The 18,974-nt window shown below is 31.4% G+C and overlaps 1 protein-coding gene and 2 long non-coding RNA genes across 4 annotated transcripts; 2 read left to right on the top strand and 1 right to left on the bottom strand.

Moving 5' to 3' along the window:
* Positions 1-1,131: 1,131 nt before the first annotated feature.
* LOC142533416 (uncharacterized) lies at positions 1,132-3,467 on the top strand. Its single transcript, XR_012816751.1, has 2 exons — positions 1,132-1,750; positions 3,201-3,467. It is a non-coding gene; the product is annotated as an uncharacterized LOC142533416 (long non-coding RNA).
* Positions 1,320-3,206, bottom strand: LOC142533415 (uncharacterized). Of its 2 annotated transcripts, none has more exons than XR_012816749.1 (2): positions 2,968-3,206; positions 1,320-1,800 (listed from the first exon to the last, which is right to left on the bottom strand). It is a non-coding gene; the product is annotated as an uncharacterized LOC142533415 (long non-coding RNA). The 2 variants fall into 2 exon arrangements; XR_012816750.1 differs by having other exon boundaries at positions 3,000-3,206.
* A 12,293-nt stretch (positions 3,468-15,760) lies between the features above and the next one.
* Positions 15,761-18,590, top strand: LOC142533086 (putative WRKY transcription factor 72). Its single transcript, XM_075639704.1, has 4 exons — positions 15,761-15,932; positions 16,071-16,613; positions 16,725-16,838; positions 17,140-18,590. The coding sequence occupies exons 1-4, from the start codon at positions 15,852-15,854 to the stop codon at positions 17,587-17,589; spliced, it is 1,188 nt and encodes a 395-aa protein (XP_075495819.1). The 5' UTR covers positions 15,761-15,851; the 3' UTR covers positions 17,590-18,590.
* The last annotated feature ends 384 nt before the right edge of the window (positions 18,591-18,974 follow it).

The following is an 18,974-nucleotide window of genomic DNA, read 5'->3' as shown; positions in this document are numbered from 1 at the left end:
ACTTAGACCCAATGATTCAAGATGCATTTCTACATCGAGAGTCCATGACATATAATTTTTCCCCGTAATATCAAGAGCAATGAATTCGAGCTTTGTCAATTTTGACATGGTGGCACTAAAAAAAATTACGATGCATTTTATTAGTTAATGAATATTGCAATACAAAGTAATGGATAAACAACAAGTACGAGCATTCGTAAAAATAAAGAAAACACACGAGGATGATATTCTCCAATAAATACAAGACTCGTGCGTATGATAACCAAAATAATTAAAAATATCTTTGAGAAAGTCATCTTCTTCGAAAATTTGATGAAGAATAATTTTTAGAAAAGAAGTGAAAGTTGGAGTGATTGAATGTGTTTGTGAGATCATATTTATAGGGCAAAAACTAGCCGTTTAGTTACAGTTTATGACCGTTGGTGTAAAAAATAATAAATGTATGCATTTGTATAATTTTATGGTAATAATATGATGTATATAATATTAGTCATGTTTAAATAATTATGTATATCATATCACATTATTATAATGCGGTGTCACAAGTTATTTTGTTTAAAAACCTTATAGGCTTTTATACTTGTCGTATCTCTTACCGGGAGTGTGGGATGTCGTCTTAACATCCTCCCAGGATTTATAACAAGTTTTTGAAAAATTTATTTATTATATAATAACATTATATTATATATTAAATATATACACAAAAGTAAAATAAATATTATTACTTTTGTTACCTTTTTCTTCTGATTTGGAGCTTGGAAAAATATGGAGGACTTTTAGAGCTTCGTGCTGATAACGTGTTATGAAAAAGTAAAAATTTATGGTAAAAAGTAAAAAATCTCAAACTCTCAAAATTATCAAACTACACACTTTATAATATTTTTCTCTCAACTCAATTGTATATTTCTTCACAATTGGTGAGGCTATTTATAGAATTTCTTACAAATAATCCAAAAAATAAATTCATCATTACCTACATCATCACACACTAATTTTCAATATTTACGACTCTTATTTTCAACATTCAAATATTCAACACACATGTTTTAAATATTAATTTTCAACATTTTTTCCATTTTATCACTCTTTTTACCACTAATTTTTGTTTTTACAATATTGACCTTTTTTCCAATTTTTTTTTTTTTTTAAAAAATAGAATGTACAAACACGTCATCCGTGAGGTGACTACTAGTTTTACATAAATTAAAATTTATGTTATCTAAGCTCATTTACAAGAAGTTTTTTTCCCATGCGTAAATTCCACTCTAAATATCACATAAACACAATCACAAAAACACAATCAATACATGACAGCAGCCAATGGAAATTCATGTTCTTGGATCAAAATCTTGGTCAAATTCAGAGACCCCGTGAATCGAATGATGAAAGTTGAAGAAGTCAAGCTTCAAGAATTTCAGTGAGGCTTGCCATGTTAGTCCTGAAGTGATCATTTTCTGTATGAACAATTCCTGGTGTTGTTTCTCCAAAGAGACAGCATGTAAAAGCCCTTCTGGAGAGGAAGCATCTTCATTCACAGTAGCAGTAGATTCTACTTCAGCCAGACGTGGACAAGTTCTCCTGTGATAACCACTTTGACAACAAATCTTGCAATGGTGAATCTTCCCTGCCGGGATTTGTTGTTCGCTTGTTTTAGGTCTTCGGCATGTTCTTATGTTATACCCCTTCTCGCGTACACAGACGGCATCGGAACTGTCCAAGTGCAACTCTGACCGTAGCTTTGTGGACAATAGTTTCGCCTGTGACCCTCACATCCACAATAATGGCAGTAAAATTTTACCCCTCCAAAAAGAACATATATTCATCATAATAAAGAAATATAGAACTATAAGCTGATTTGAACCCGGTGAAAATCGCTAGAAGGTATAAAAAAATAGAGCGGAACTTTCATTGCAATGCTAGCTTCTCATGTGCCTATTCTCTGGATCACGAAAGTAATTTTTCATAGATTCAGAAGCACGCTTTCTTGCAGTAGCAGTCCCCTTACATGTTCATTTAGAAATAATAAAATATTAGAGAAAATAATCAAATGAGGAATAAAATCATTCGCAGAGTTATTCACGACAAAAAAGGCTTCAAGTGGTCCACGACATAGTTACATAAGCTAAAATTACTTATTCGAACGAATGTAGCTTATAATTTGCATACTTAGGTTCTTTTGAGGGGGAAGTCACCATTTTGAAATATGCAGGCTGCACTTGCCATGATATGCACACATTTTGAAATAGCAAGTTTCCATGGGAGAGGGAATGAAGATAGTTGACACTTGACAACATTAGTTATTTTTTTAAAAATAAGAGATCTAAATTTAGTAAGAATTTCAGCAGAAACCTTGATAGCCGCCGCTCTTTGGGCACGTAGCATAAGATCCCTTAACTTAGCTTCATCTTATTACTAAATATTCCAGTTTTCACGTTTAGGCTCGCTATCATGAACTAAACATAAAGATTAAATTCACATGATCTGGCAAAATTTATCGGAAAATCGTGTATTGATGTGTGACTAAATCCCTATGCAACAATAAAGACACAAAGGACTAAACATCACAACATTTGTTCAAAATGGAAAATAACATAAAGGGGAAATGTGTATAGGCATGCAATTGATAGAAACAGTACAATTTTGGCAGCAAAAGCACGACATTTCGATTACAGAGAGCACGATTGACAATGGAGAAGTGGATATCGATGTATGAGAGAAACACTTGCTTGGAGTAAAGGAGCCTGTCTAGTTTTATGCTGAAATCCATATGCCACCTCGAATATTAGATTAGTTAAGTTTTATTGACGTAGATTAGTAGCTTCTAACACATTCTAAAGCTTATCAAATAAAAATAAAGTAGAACACTAAACCAGGCATTCTTAGAGTTGAAATGAAGAGATTATAACAAGAAAATCAAATTTTGAATATCTCTCATGGAAGAATGCAACAAAGAGGATGAAAATATACTGTGCAGAGGTCCAAGAAAAATGTCAACAAACTTTTAAGGATTTACTGATCTTCAAACTGACTTCGGGAGCAGTGATAAACTCTCTAGGTTTTCCTTCTTACATCTAGCTTTGTATCCAAGTTGTCAACTTCATCGTCTTCCTTAACTTTTAGTGGAGAACTGGAAATGCGCGCAATTAACTAGAACTACTCAAAACAAAAATTCTAAAACGTGAAGTCTAAATTTCACAAAGAGTACCAAGCATATAAAAAACAGTGGAAAAAAAAAGAGAAACCATCAAGTGACTAACATAAGCAAGAGGGATCAATTCCGCAATTTTTTGAAAATGGGTTCAATTCAGGTACAAGCATATTGTGTTTCAGAGTGAAACTGAATTGCATTGTTCATGATTCATCAATCATGTGTATGGCCAAGTACATGAAAGTGGTAGGCTAGTAAAACATAGTCACATACATTGAGCGGGCTTTCTCCCAAAGTTGTTCATCAATGGACTCTTCCCAGATAATACAATCACCAAGGCACTGATGGCAAGTGACTATACCCTGCTGTTACAAATCGGCAATACAGAGTTAGCTAAACATCTTAGAAGCAACATTGGCAAGTGATATCCATGAAAAAATACAGTTGACCACATAAATAATTTGTGCTGGCGATTGCTAACAGTTGTAACACATGTGTAAGTAAATAAAAATATCATTTACCTTTCCATTACATTTCAAACAATCTGGTTGTGATCTTTCTACTCCACATTGGGTACATGGAGTGTAACCTCTTCTCCGGCAAATTGGGCAAGGTAATTGGACCAAACCATGACCTTGGTTTGGATGTAGCAGAAGCAACCTTCCTATATAGGAAACAATAAAATAACTGTAAAATAGTCACGAAGGTGAAGTAACCTCCCATGAACTCCATTAACATTCGACACCAAAGGTTCACCATTTAAAATTTATATCACTTGTCCGATGATAGATTTCAAGTTCCTATCTGCCAAATCAGAAATAACTATATTGATTTATTTAAAATCAAATCTATTTCATTCTCGTATGTTATAAAAACCATAAAAAATGTATTGTATAAGCAAAGCATCAACAACAGATGCAAGCATCCCTTGAAAATTTACAGCACTGAATTTTTCTTGTCATTCCCTCAGGCTCCACGCATTATTAAATCACAAGTTCACAACAGAGAATCGACATACCATGGCTATTGTTTTCCTTGCCACGAAATACATAAAGTTTGCTAAACAATGTCCAACAAGAAATATAATTACTGTAATTCAGTTATCTAACTCTCCCGAATCTTAGATAAAAAGCGTTCATTTCATTTTAAAAATTTATATTTTGTACAATGATGAGCAGATAAATGTAGAAATACAAAATCAAGAACGAACAAGATTAACAAAAAGGAAATAAGACACCAAGAATTTGGCAAAGCCTTGATTGCAAATCAGCAGACAGTCCAAACAATTCTTCGGAAGGATCGTAGGCCAACTGTAACCACATAAACTCGGGATCATTATCACCCAAAAAAAAAATCAAGAGAAAATGCAAATAAAAGAACACGTGCACTGAAAGAAACACGAATTTCAAGATTTTTTCTAGTATTAGAGGGAAAGGAACAAAAGTCGAGATTCTCCTAGAATGTGGCAAAATCCAGTAGCGGCGATTTGCGCGGTTGGGCCTCCATTGAGAGACTACCAGCCGATGCGCTGAGGACCATAAAGAAGACATTTTTGTGACATTACAGTAAAAAGCAGAGCAAAAGAAGACTATTCGACTTCATGGATGGATTAGATAGCTCAAAGGTGACAGAGGTGACGAATGAATTTGTGTGGCGCAGAAGAGACGTGGGATGGACCTGTATTGGAATATGAATTGCGGCGCCTATAATCTGAGGGATGTGCAAGAGTATTTATTTTTAATGATTTTTTTTAATTTTAAAAATTTAGATATATTTAATTAAGATTTTTATATTTAAAAATTTAATGATATTTAAAATATATTTTCATAGATTTTAAGAAGTCAAGTGATATTCAATATTAATTTTTAAAAACTTTATAAAAGTATAGAGGTATTCAAATTTTCAATAGAATTCTAATAACTTCGTGGAATTCATTAACATACAAACATTAAACCTTAAGTACAACTATAAATTATCAAAAATTGTATTTGGTTCAATCCAAATATTTGGATGCATTTTTAAAACTTCTAACTCATACATTAACTATTTATTTCTATCTTTGTCGCTTCACATCACATCTCTTCTTATCTTCTCTCCTAACATCTATCTCTATCACTCTGTCAAATTTTTGAAGTGTATCTTTATATATATTTTTATTTTTTCTTTTCAAATTTTTCATTTTTGGTTTATAGTTTATTTAATAATTTTTTATTTTAATATCATAGGAAATTTTGAACTAAAATCGATTTTATGATTCAAAAATTATGACTCATACAAATTAATGTAATATTAAATAATAATAAAAGATGATCCAAAAAATGTCGCTTAATTCTTAATAATTGAATAAGATCGCAACAACCATGATTTTTTAAATTTTTTTTATCATTTTCCATTCATATATAAACTGAGATATTTTTATACAAAATTATATCTACATAATGCTAAATAATATTTTTCACATGTATATTATCAATTCAAAAACAAGGTTACTGATTAATTAATTGATGTATTTTAAAAATTTACAAACATACATACAAATCCACATATATACAAATATATGGATTAAATTATTTAACTTTTAAATAAATAAATTTATTTATTAATATAAATATTTAAAAACTATTTTAAACTGAATATGTTATGCATGGTCAATTAATTATTGGTTCAAAGAAATTAATAAAAAATAATATGTTATAATTAAGTACAAAATTTATAAAATTTTATAAAAAAAATTCACAAAAAGTCTATAAAAATATTGCAAAAAGTCGACTTGAATACACATAAATCTGTTTATAAATCTATAAGCTTCTGTAAAAGTCAATAAAAATCTATCAAATCCATAAAAGTCTATCATTTGAAAAAATTATTAAAAATCATCAAAAATTTGAATTGAACGAGAATGGATAAATCGAAATTTACTTCTCGAAAATACTAAAAAAATATTATATTATTCAATAAAATGAACATGAATTTTTTTATCGGAAGAAACATGATTCAATTCGACACTAAGTACGGGGTTCTTTACCAACACCTAAACCCCGATGAATTCTTCTCTTAAATCCACCATATCCACCCAAAATTATGTTCGCCAGAAGAAAAGGAAAAAAACGCCTCTTTTTAATTGGTAAATATTCTGAACATATACTTTGAGAACAGCTCCAACAGCGACGGAGGTTTTCTTCTTATGTTTAGCGGTAAAGATTTGATTTTGGCTTGTGGGTTTTGGCGGGGCAGCTTCCTTCACCGCTTTCAGGCCTCTTTTGTTTTATATGGATAATCGTTTTTGCTTGTGCTTAGAACATCTGATTTTAACTTGGTTTTGTCTTTCCTAGCCTAATCCAGCGATTGTAGACGCTAATACTCTTACTTGGTTAGGTTTTTTTTACTATTATTATTTTTACGCTTATCCTTTAGATTTGAATTGTTGTGCAGGTGGGTTTTTCTAGTTGAGTGTTGCTGATTTTTCTTTCATTTTTCAATCTATAGCCATCAGGCATTTCGCATTCTTGTGCTTTGTTAATCCACGCAACCGACTCGGGTTCTTTTTTTTACGCTGTTATTTGTAATTTTTCTTGAACTTTGTGTGTCTGAAGCTATATTTGGCTATCTTATCCCGGTGCATGCATACCCATTGGATGGGAATAAGTACCCTGTCTTGGGGTCGAGGTGTAGCATAGTGTTAGGCGGCTGAAGCTTGTCTGAGTTTTGATTCTTTCTGCTATATGCTGAGAAGCCAAAAGAAGAGTCATTATGAAATCATCTGAACGAAGGCCTTCTGGCCTAATCATTAAACTGTCTTATTGAATATGACTTTATCATAAGGATGATTGGTTACATTCTCACTAAAGTCAAGGATTGAAAAGGAACCCGTTCCGAGCTTAAATGGAGAGCGCCGAAGTGATGAGTAAGAAAATTCAATCATAAAGTATGTATAGACTAGAAAGAATTAAAAATAGGGAGAGGGAATAAAAGAAAAGTCCATCTATAGGCAGAGGGAGAAAAGGAGTGAACCAGAAGCAACAAGGAGGGAGAATTTACCCTCATCTGGAGTTCTTCTTAGAGAGAAGAGACTCTGTTTTAGATGTCGAGAGCCGTAAAACCTTCTACACAAATGTGCGTATAAATCCATGCGGGTGACTGTTTTGGCTGAAGATGAGGAGGAAAAAAGGAGCTCAGGGAAGCAGAAGAACAGCCAGAAACTCATGCGGCTGAATGTGGTACTTTGGAGCTCACCCTTCTTTTAATCTCCCTTGCACACAACTCCCCTATTTTTTGTTCCATGATGAGCTCTAAGCTCGTGACAGAACCCTTCAAGATTTTTGTGTCGCGAGGATATCCAACTTAAGTGGTTTATCAGGAACAACAAGAAAACATATATTTTTCATCCATGAGGATCATGGAAAAACATGTAGGAAAAGTGTGTCTTATCTCTTTGTTAGTAATGTGGTCAGGCTGTGTACATTTCCTTTATGATTTTGATAGGTAATTGGTATTCCCGCCGGTTTTTGTGAAATAAGCTCCTATGGTCTTTCAAGTTTGATTATGTGTCATATCAAAAGGTTTCACGTGGTAATTGTGATGCTACTAGTATCCCTTGCACGCAGGCTTGCACACATATTAAATTGAACTAAGTACATTAAATTTTTATATAAATGCTATTATATTAGTATAATTTTTTTTAATATTAATTTTATGCTTTGATTTTATATATTTTATTTTTTGAATAGATAGAACAATCACTTTTGTTAACCGTTATTAGTGCGGGGCAAAATAAGAAACATACATTTGGTGACCGTGGATGTCACACATCTTTAATATTTAGTATGGAGATGCATCTGTTTTGGTTTTGTTTGATTTTTTTTTTTTGGTCTCCTCTTGCTTGTATCTGTTTTCATAAATCCCTGCAGTTCTTTGGCCATATCTTTTAGACTGGAATGCATTTACAAACTTCACGATACCTTTTAGGCTGGAATGTATCTGTTTTCATAAATCCCTGCAGTTCTATTGCCATACCTTTTAGGCTGGAATGCATTTCACGATACAAATAATCCAAACAATGTTAATACTAAATCTGGCATGAACGTTGTCTGGAACAGAGAATAAAGCTTCAACACGAGGTTCACGAGCCTAGTAATAAATGAGCCTCTCAATCAACTTTGACCATTTGTTTTATTGACGTTTTTCATTTTCTTGTACTCTTTGTTTCTTTTTCTCCCCTTTTATTTGCCCTTTGTATTTTCAATTCTAATGACATTGTGCTGTTGTATGTCATGATGCCAGAAAGTAGAAATAGGAATTTCGAATTTCCTCTTTCACAGAATTTTACAATTTCAAAGCAATCATATCCCACTTCATTTCCTATATAATTCAAATTATCAAGTTGTGAATTGTAGCCAGCCATGATGTACTAATCTGTTTACCTTTTTTAATACCCTTGGCCAATCTTTTGAAAGTGTTTAATGCTATAAATTGTTTTAGTTAATGGTGTTCACTACATAGGTTGAGGTGATTTTACCATTGTGACAAGATTTTGACTCACTAAAAAGAATTGAATTTAGTTTTCGAATTCAACCTCAATATATACTCAAGAAAAGAAAACAGTTAGGTCTTAAGTACATATATCCAAGTTCCGGGGGAAAATATCATTGAACTAAAAATCATGTAGAAAAATGGCCCATTATCCCTTTTTTTGGCTTAAGTTTACGTATTTTATTTTACAAGACCGTGCAATTGATCGTAAAAATTCGAATTATACCTAGTAGTCTCTAATTCATAAACTTGGTAGAATACTGCAACACAATTCTTGATTGGCCTCAATATGTATCTACCAAGGATTTCAATCTTTCTGGCCTTGCTTAATTAATATTAATAAGTTTTTACCGATCTGCCAAGCATGAATTTATGATTTCAGATGACTATAAAAATTGTAAGATTATCTACTGAGGTAAAACATTGTGTGTGGGATATTATAGTACATAATCAATGAGCTTTACTGTTATTATATAATTGTCCATGTTCATAGATTAATGACGTCAAGTTGATTGGAATTGAAGTTAGAACTGAGTACGAATAAAAGTATTTCTCTCTATTTTTCAGTGGTTATATATGTCGATGGACCAGGTCAGACTTCACCGAAAGTTTATCAGAACAGGTCCTCTGGTGTGATCTCCCCACCTAAGTATCAGTATAACTTAAATTATTATTATTATTCTGAAGTTGAATAACTGTAGTTTGTATTGAATTCTTTAATATGCACTGGGTAGTATTACTACTTATAACCAAGTTGGCAATTTTAATCTTGATTTACATGTAGCGAATTCCTGTGCCTTTGTCTATGTTATGACGATTATGAACATGTCATACACACACTTACACACGAAAAGTGTAAATTATTCAATTTATCTGCCAATTGATACACAGTTCTCGTTAGAACTATTCTCCTAAAATTACAAAAGAAGAGTTGAATACTTGGAAACTTGTGAGACAGGGAAACCTTGTCTCTATTATGTCTGTCATAACATAAATAAAACCACCTTTTTTTCTATTATTTTGTCTTCAATCCATGACATGGCTTAGTTGAGTTAACCTCAATTATGTATTGTTATTGACTTATATGGCTCGTCATATTTCGTGTATGAATATATAATAGACTCGCCAGAGGATTATCCATATAAATTGAGGGAAAAAATCTAATCGCATTCAAGAAGTCGTCGTTGAGGTTCTCTTTTTTACATGCTGAGGTCAATCTAACTCTAAGATATCACAGATACACGCAAAATAGTCAATACTTGTTCTTAAATCAGCATTGGTATACCTGTTTGACAACTTGGTTTTGTTTACAAGAGAATCTAAGCGCATTCTACAAGTATTAGAGATTTATAGCATTAATTAATTCAGTTCTCAATTTGAAGAAACTAAATATGCTTGTAGTTCTATGTAAACATGAACTTGATTTAGTTGTCACACTTCATAATGCTTCATTGTCTGGCTAGCTGTTCATTTTATTATTATTTCCATGACGAATGAATCCAACGAAATGAGGCGACAGCTTACACACAAGAGTTCGCATGGTCTCTGAGAAATTGTCTTATGTTGGTTATGCAGGTTCTTGAAGGCGGAAGGGACGAGATTCCGGTTATTTATTGTATACACCTGGATTTGCTACCGGATGCTGTTGTGAGATAATTTTCGAGCGTGTTGTAGATACATGGACGTGTTTATATAGTTTCTTTCAGTAGGACTAGCCTCTTTTGCGAGTCAAACGAAGGGTACAAAGTTCTGTTATATATAAAACTACCAAACGAAGTATAAATTCAAGAAATCAATAAATACATATTCTATATAACAAAAAATTAAATTAATAACGATAAAAAATTTTACTTCCTTGCATAACGTGATCTAATCCATCAAACGACAATTTTTTTTAGACAAAGATAGATAAAAACAAATTATAAGAATTGAAAATATTGATTTATCAAATTAAGTATTAAATTGAACTAACATAACAATACAAATACAATGATATAAATGAATCTGAATTGATCAAGAAAATATAAGAGTGTAAATATAATTATATTAATGTATTTTAATTAACTAAGCAACATAAGAGTGTAAGAAAATATTTTGATATATGATGATATTTTTCTACTCATTACATCAATTAATTGATAAATATGCTCCTAAAATTTAAAAATTACATCTTGAAAATCTAAAATAGTACTTAATTATAATTATTGAAATAACTAATTAGAACATCTGACAAGAACTGTTCATTTTAAGTTATATTTAAATTATAACCAAATGAATATCATAAATTCAAAATCTTTCAAAAACCAGCATTTTGTTAGTCAATGAGTTATATAAAAAATAATAAAATATTATATTAGCTAAAAAAAACTTATAGACATAAATTGTATTTGAGAAAAATAATACATTTAGACACAAGAATTGAAAATAAAACCAAAAAAAAAAAAAAATACTTCATTCACCTCTTTATGTCAAATATATATTTGCTTAAAGAAGATAACTAAAAAATCTTCATTTCCTATAATTTTACTAAACGACATTCATTTTCTTAAATTAATAATTAAAATCAACCAATTATTAAGTGACTTGAATGATGCAAAGATGTTACAAATACCTAACTTTTTTCTAACAATTGTATATTCATCTTATTTTTATAATAAATATTGAAATATCATAATATAAAAATAAGTTGAATATCTAAAAAAAAAGAAAAAAAATATTACAAATCTAAATTAATCTCCAGCACCATGTATCATCATTATCGCCTCATTTTTTTCAAAATTACATTTGCTACGATTCATATTTATATTTTAAAAAATTTTTTATTATCATTTGAAAATTAATATCATGTAGACTATCGATGAATTCTATATATGTTAGACATTTAAAAACTATTAAATTTGAATTAGAAAGTATAATAATATTTTTCAACTCAATTAATTATTATTAGAAGTTTATCAATGAATTAGATTCATGCCGTGCTCAACTTTTTTTTTTTGCTAATTAAAAATAATAAAATTTAACATAACAAAATGCTGAGCTATGAGATAATAAAGAATAATGAGATGATAATATCAATGAATGATTAATTCTTATTAGTTATTTATCGGGATGGTCAAATTACGATTCATGATCATAAGAAAATATTTGAGATGTACCAGATGAATGATGATAATGACATATTATAATGATCTAAATTTTTTCGCATTTTATAATTTTTTATATCATATTAATTTAAGTGATATAACATAATTGTTTTATAATTGTAAATAGAAAAAATTATCCCCTGTCCTATACAAATTCAAAGGCATCACATGGATATAAACTTAGAATTTTAACATAAAAATATTTAGAAAATTAATTTTAGACTATTTTCCCATCTCACTTAAATTCTAATTTGTATAATTACACAAATTTAACTTCAAATTTATTGATGATAACGTTATATTAAGAATTATTTGTGGGAATATGAAGAGTTAATTTGGAAAGTTCACAATTGTAAAACATTTTCTTCTATTCACACTATTATAAATTTGATATGGTCAACGATTGAAAAACAACAATGTCTACTTTTTTACACATATAGAGAGCTAGTTTGGCCAATTCAAAATTAGAAAACATTGTCTTCTTTTGATAATTATAATGATAATTATACTTTTTATTCGTATAGATATATTAAATCTTAAAAATCATATTCAACATTAAATTTGGTCAACTTTTGGTGTTGAATATATCATGTATTCATTTATGGAATATTAAAAGGTTCCTAATCATCTTACACGCTATAATTTATTAATCTGACAGTAAATCTTAGCACCGCCCTAATTTTTTTGGGTTTAAGAAAAGACTTAATTGTGTGGTTAAAGAATATACACACTAATACCCCCTAATTTAAAAGTGCATAATTGTTTGATTATTAGTTGTTGAACAATAATACATATATTCAATTAGAGATCTGAAATTAAAATATTAAATACCCATTATACCAAATTATGTGTTGAGAAAAAATGGGAAAAATAAAATAAGAAGATAAGATGATGTCAAAAAATCCATTTAAACTATAATTTAATATAAATTCATTTATATATCAATTTTATTGCAACTTACATTCTACACCTTTCATATTATTTATAAGGAAAAATTATAGTATGGTCATATATATTTACCTTGCGATTATTTTCTATATTATCAAATTTCTGTCTGAATCTTTTCATCTTTCAATTTTTTACGATTTTATTTATTTTTCATCGAAAGTACTGATGCAACATCACACATGTCAATGTCGCATATGTGTCACAATAAGGTCATGTCGGAAAAAGACTAAAATAGTAAAAAAAACAAAGTAAATATAGTGAACTAAAATTGAAATTTGGTAATATTCAGAACTTAGATCGTAAAAAATATAAATATACATAAACAAAAATACGATCATCCTTATAAAAATTTTGAGCATACAATATGACCTTCTCTGAGTACGATAATGCGGTGCTTCCTGCTTTTAGGAAAGTGAGGCACTACAGGTATTGGATTCCGCATGAGCTAATGAACCAGAAGTTGTTATCCTTTTTCAAACCTGCTCCCATTTCGAGTCAAGATTTGTATATTTTAAAATAATGTCGTACTAAAATATATATTTAGAAATTTCATTTAAAAAAAGGCATAATTAAAAATTGATTTTTCCAAAGTCCAACCACGTTGGTTGAAATGACTAGATTCAGAAACAATTCTCAGGTCCACTTGACTCTTTGTAAAGACTAAATTTAACTTCAACTTTTCTATTGCAAGTTCCCAATAAAAAAGGGCATCGAAGAAAAGGCTTCATGTGTTCTCTTCCTTTGAATTGAATTATTAATGTTGGACGGCGTTGTGTTGCAGCTTGCAAAAATCTAGGACAATATAGAAATTATTTGTAAAATGGATACGGAAAATAATCATCTTAGTTTTCGTCCAATAAGTTGGTTTAAATTGGAATTTGAATATATAATTAGTCAAAAATTTATTTCGATGTAATAATTTTATTTTTTTAGAAATACAGACATGACAATGTATGGTTTTTCCATTTTAAATATTAGAGATTTGGAGACGATGTGTATATTTTAAGAGAAATTATATGTGCTTAAAAAATATTATATATAAACAAACTAAAAATTGTTATTTTCAAATGAAATTATTAGTTGTTTTAGTATATTTTGTTGGATCTGGTCGTTTCATCAGAAGTCAATTGATGACGCATGGCCTAAGCAATTAATCACTATATAAATATGGTTTTTTAATCGTAATATGTAATCTAGACGAATAAATTATAGTTGATCCAAAGCATTGGTAAGATTCCCTTGTGAAACGGGTCAACCTTACCGATATTCACAATAAAAAGTAATACTCTTAGTATAAAAAATAATATTTTCTCATGGATGACCCAAATAAAAGACATGTATCACAAAATATGATCTATGAGACCGCGCGTGTCACACAATTTTTTAACATATTTATATATATATATATATATATATATATTTGTATATATATTTTAAATTGTGGTTGGGTTTGAATATCGCTTAATTTAAAGTCTTAGGAAAGGACCTAATTATATGAATGTTTGCGAATTATTATTATTTTTTAAATTTTTTCTAGTGTGAATTATTTGATCCATTAATATACTATTACTAAAATGAAAAACCACGACCAAATGCGAGGTGTAATGGATTCATGATCTAAATGTCTAAGTTCTGATGCGGTGCAACAAGTCTTTTTGACCGTTGAGATTACCCCAACTCTCAAGATTAAATAAGGTAAATTCTTGTTTTGGCGGATCTTTCGTGGCTCTGGGACGGGGACGAAAAAATATTGTTTTTAACATGTTAACTTAGAAAATTCGGATTTTGAATTACACTATTTACATCCATCATACTAGCATCATGTTTTTCGTTATACAAAAATTTCTATGAGACGGTGTCATGGGTCAATTTCGTGATACGAATCTCGAAACAGACCCGACCTATGAAAATATTATTTTTTATGTTAAAATTATTATTTGTTAGTACAAGTATGAACCAAGTCGACCCCTGTCACTAGTATAAATTTGTGAGACCGTCTCACAAAAGATCTGTTTCGTTCCTTGGGCTGACTAAATATTTGTTAGTGGCTTTATTTAGATGGTATTTATTTGCAGTCAGAGTTGAAGATTTGAAACTTTGAGTTCTTATTCAGCATGCATGCAAACTCCATTTAATATTTGCGGACCATATACATTTTACATGACTATAATAGTCAAATAAATTCAAAATAAAAGTGGTAATAAATATTCGTGGCCTAACGCCGGTTCTCATATAAGTAATTGAGCCAATTTTTGTGTACGAATCGTCAACTAAGACTTGTTGAATTAATACAACCATACAAAGCCTAAGTGTGACGCTCCATTTTTAGACTTTCTTCGTTCTCGATTTAAATTTTGAGTTGAATTTTTCCATCGTTAAAATGTGAACCAAACTCTATGAAGTGCATCGACCGATTAGAAATTTCGACAAAGAGAAACAATTTAAATAGTGGTGCGAAATTAATTAGTTCACTATTGATACAAATAAAAAATTAATGACTAACTAGAATTATGGAAGATATAGTTTCTTTTTAATATATATAACACACATGCAGTTTTGATATATTGTTTACTCATCGTGCTTGTCTATATGAGCACCGCTGAAGCGACACTCACCTATTAGATGTGATGAATCATATAAAAATTATAAATCCATATGTTAATGTCAACTCAGCAGCGCTTTATAAGTGGACACGGTGGATGCGTAACATATAAAAACTATTATATATATATATATATATATATATATATAAATTCAACTTGACAAGTTATTTATTGTGAAATAGAAGAGTTGTACATCCTAATTAAAAAAAAAAGATTAAAAGAGTTGATACTCAAAGTTGACATTTTAGTTTTTTGTGTGTGTACATAACATTCTAAGGTAAGCTTTAGGGTCCGATTTTTCTCAAAAAATTTATCTATTTATTTTATGTCTAATAAAAGTCAAAACTCTGGACTCGTATATTATAAAACGGCGTCTGTTTTTCATCTTTGACATGCAAAATCAACAAGAAAACAAAAGCTAAGTTTGAAGAATACTTAAGTTTACAAAGATCTTTACTTACTCATATAGTGATCTGAAGGATGATTCTTAAGGAAGAAGATACGATAATCTTTTCGGGACAGGCTGTTGAAGAAACAATCATAGAAGGAATTCATCAGGAGGTAATTGTTAATTTTTGAAACAATCATAGAAGGAATTCATCAGGAGGTAATTGTTAATTTTTTTAAAAAAATATTCAAGATTTTCAATTATGATTTTGGGGTGTCACATAGGTTTAATTTAATTTGGTGATGTTGCAGGTGGATCGTCTGAAGTTAGCTAAAGCAAAGATGGATGAAGTTGCAGAAGAAAATAAGAAACTGAAGTTGACTATGTCGCAGAAGATGAGAAATTACCTGTCTTTGAAAATGAGTTTTGATGGCACATTCAAACAAGATGATCATCCCATTAAAGTTAAAGATTCATCTCCCAAGCCTGATGAATCAGAAGACAGGTCCGAGCTCGTTTTTCGTCTAAGCCTGGGGATTTTTTCAGGTGAAGATTTCAAGAAACAAGAGAAGAAAAATAATCAGGAGAACAAGAACCTGAAGGAGCTTGTTAAAGCTGATGGACTTGAACTGGGATTGGACCACAAATTTCATTTATGTGATTCTGGTGACGCAACAAAGAATTCGTGCTCGGAGAATAACAGCGTCGATGAATCAAAGGAAGAAGAAATCGAGGCTAAAGGATCTTTTAAAAGTTTGAAAAGTGCAAGAAGTGCTACAAGTGATGAAAACTTGGAGCTTAGTCCTGTGAAGAAGCCTAGGGTTTCTGTGCGAGCTGTGTGTGACTCTCAGACGGTTAGTTATGGATTCAAACACTTTGGATTATTGATCTTTGTTGATTTTGCTATTCGAGTCAAAAGGGCAGCTTCATTTAATTCTGAAAAGTTCGAATTTTCATCTGTTCAGATGAATGATGGATGTCAATGGCGAAAATATGGACAGAAGATAGCGAAAGGAAATCCATGTCCTCGAGCTTACTATCGTTGCACGGCCTCGCCTTCATGCCCAGTAAGAAAACAGGTATGCGGATTCTTCAAACACTTATCAATAAAGTGGTTTGTTATTATGCATCTGGCAAAATAATGTTGAATTAGTTATAATCATAGAATAAACCCTAGTTTGTTCTATTACATGCACAGGTCACATAGAGGAATCTTAGCCATATTTATGTACTTATATGCAAAATAATTTGTTTTGACTTTCACATTGGGGAGGATATGAGATTGCACTTAATGTAAACAAGCTATTTTTTGTATTATTTAAATTATGATCGGTTTTTAATTAAATTAACTCCACTAATCATTATATTGCCAATTTCCAGGTGCAAAGATGTGCAGATAACATGGCCATTCTAATCACCACCTATGAAGGAACACACAACCACCCACTTCCACCTTCTGCCACCACCATGGCATCCGCGACCACCTCAGCTGCCGCCATGCTCAACTGTGGGTCCTCCACCTCATCTCCACCAAGCCAAGGAATCTTTTCCACCTCCTCTGCCACCGCATCCAATTTCAATACATTGAACTTTTCTTCATCAAATAGTACCCTCACATCACCCTACTGTTTCCCAAGAGCATCAATCTCCACTTCCCAATCACACCCCACTGTTATCCTAGACCTCACCGCACCAAGTCACACCTCCATTCCATACAATAAATACAGTAATTCTTCAAGCTTGTATCCTTCCTTGCCACGATCTTCCTCAACCTGTCTCAACTATTCATCAGTGCCCCGTTTGGAACCTGGCTCCTTGGGGGTTTTCTAAGACCTTGTTTCATACCGAAAGCCATGCTTCGTCTTACTCCCAGCCTTATGTTTTTGACAAGAATATTCAAGAAGACGTTCTGAGTATTAATGATGGAATTAGTGCTGCGGCTAAGGCTATTACTCGTGATCCCAAGTTTCAAGCGGCATTAGCTACTGCAGTCGCATCGCTTCTAGGCAATGGAGGTGGTGTCAATAAATTTCAAGAAACAAATTTAGGACAGAACCTGAAGTGGGGTGAGAACTTTGGTCTGAGTTTTTCACAGCCATCGTCAAGAAATGGTGTTGCTGCTTGTGCCACTAGTTACTTGAGCAAATATCTTGAATCGATGAATCCACAGCCGAAGTAAATTGGCAGATCTACCTTGTATCTTCAAGATTGGAGATCAAGAATATAAGGGAAAAAAATTCTTTTTTAATGTATTTAATGCTGGTTCCAATTCAGATCACATTATTCTCTCGTGTTTCACAAAGTTTTTCAGTAATGTGAGGTGCTGCGTTGTGTAAATGATGTATTTGAGACCGTCAAACAAGAACTGAAATGTTCAGTTTCTTAAGAATTAATTGATGCCTTAGGTCGCGCTACAACTTTGTATTAACTTTTGGTATAATATTTCCAAGGAGGATTCCATTGCTTGTATCTCCTTACTACTTTCAACTTTCAACTCAATAAATCAATAATATATAGTTGCAATGAAAATGTCACAAGACCAAAAATAAAATTAATTTTTTCGAAATACAGCATTTGAAATTTGAAAATACCCTAGGCCGCATTGCCTAAAAGTAATTCAAGTTATCTGATTCACTCTGAGCGTGTATAAGCCTACCAGTAGTAATTTCAAACAGGGCAATGCCTAGCGATCGGTAAATGTCTTTTATATTTCAAGAATAACTCTATAAAAGGCATGTATGTACCTGTTATGTGACCCGGCCTTTAAACGACCCGTTAGCTATATATTCACGATTCATCTCTCTCTCTCTGCTGTGGTTTAAAACTCTGTATTGGATCAGATTGCACCAGGAGGTCCCCCAAACACTTCAGTGATCAGCATGTTTCTTGAAGAGAATACTCAATGAAGCGATTGAGGGAACTCTAGGGGAAACCTGATGACTAGTTTCGTTTCTTGGATGGTTGAATTAATTAATCTCATGCTTCACACTGTATATATATAATGTGCTGGTATGTTGCATATAAACTTGGAATATTTGTTGTAGGCTGAGCCTTCCAGATTTCCAAGGGGTGAAGAACTTGACGATTAAAGCTTTAGTGTCCGAACCTAGCCGCTTCTTTGGGTCAAGTGAAGAAAAAGTGTTTGATATATCAAAAGTTAGAATCTTTTCAGCACACGAATGTTCCATCTTTTTATATTTCATTATTTGATAGGT

The sequence above is a fragment of the Primulina tabacum genome, chromosome 18 (genome assembly GCF_025594145.1).
Source record: "Primulina tabacum isolate GXHZ01 chromosome 18, ASM2559414v2, whole genome shotgun sequence".
Classification (NCBI taxonomy): domain Eukaryota; kingdom Viridiplantae; phylum Streptophyta; class Magnoliopsida; order Lamiales; family Gesneriaceae; genus Primulina; species Primulina tabacum.
The sequence above is the reverse complement of the archived record's forward strand: the minus strand, read 5'-3'. Positions and strand labels throughout refer to the sequence as shown.

Bases quoted from the DNA above. Each gene is read 5' to 3' on its own strand.
- LOC142533086 (XM_075639704.1), top strand. From the start codon at position 15,852: ATGATTCTTAAGGAAGAAGATACGATAATCTTTTCGGGACAGGCTGTT. The intron at 15,933-16,070 runs GTAATTGTTAAT...GTGATGTTGCAG, and splicing joins TAGAAGGAATTCATCAGGAG to GTGGATCGTCTGAAGTTAGC. The intron at 16,614-16,724 runs GTTAGTTATGGA...TCATCTGTTCAG, and splicing joins CTGTGTGTGACTCTCAGACG to ATGAATGATGGATGTCAATG.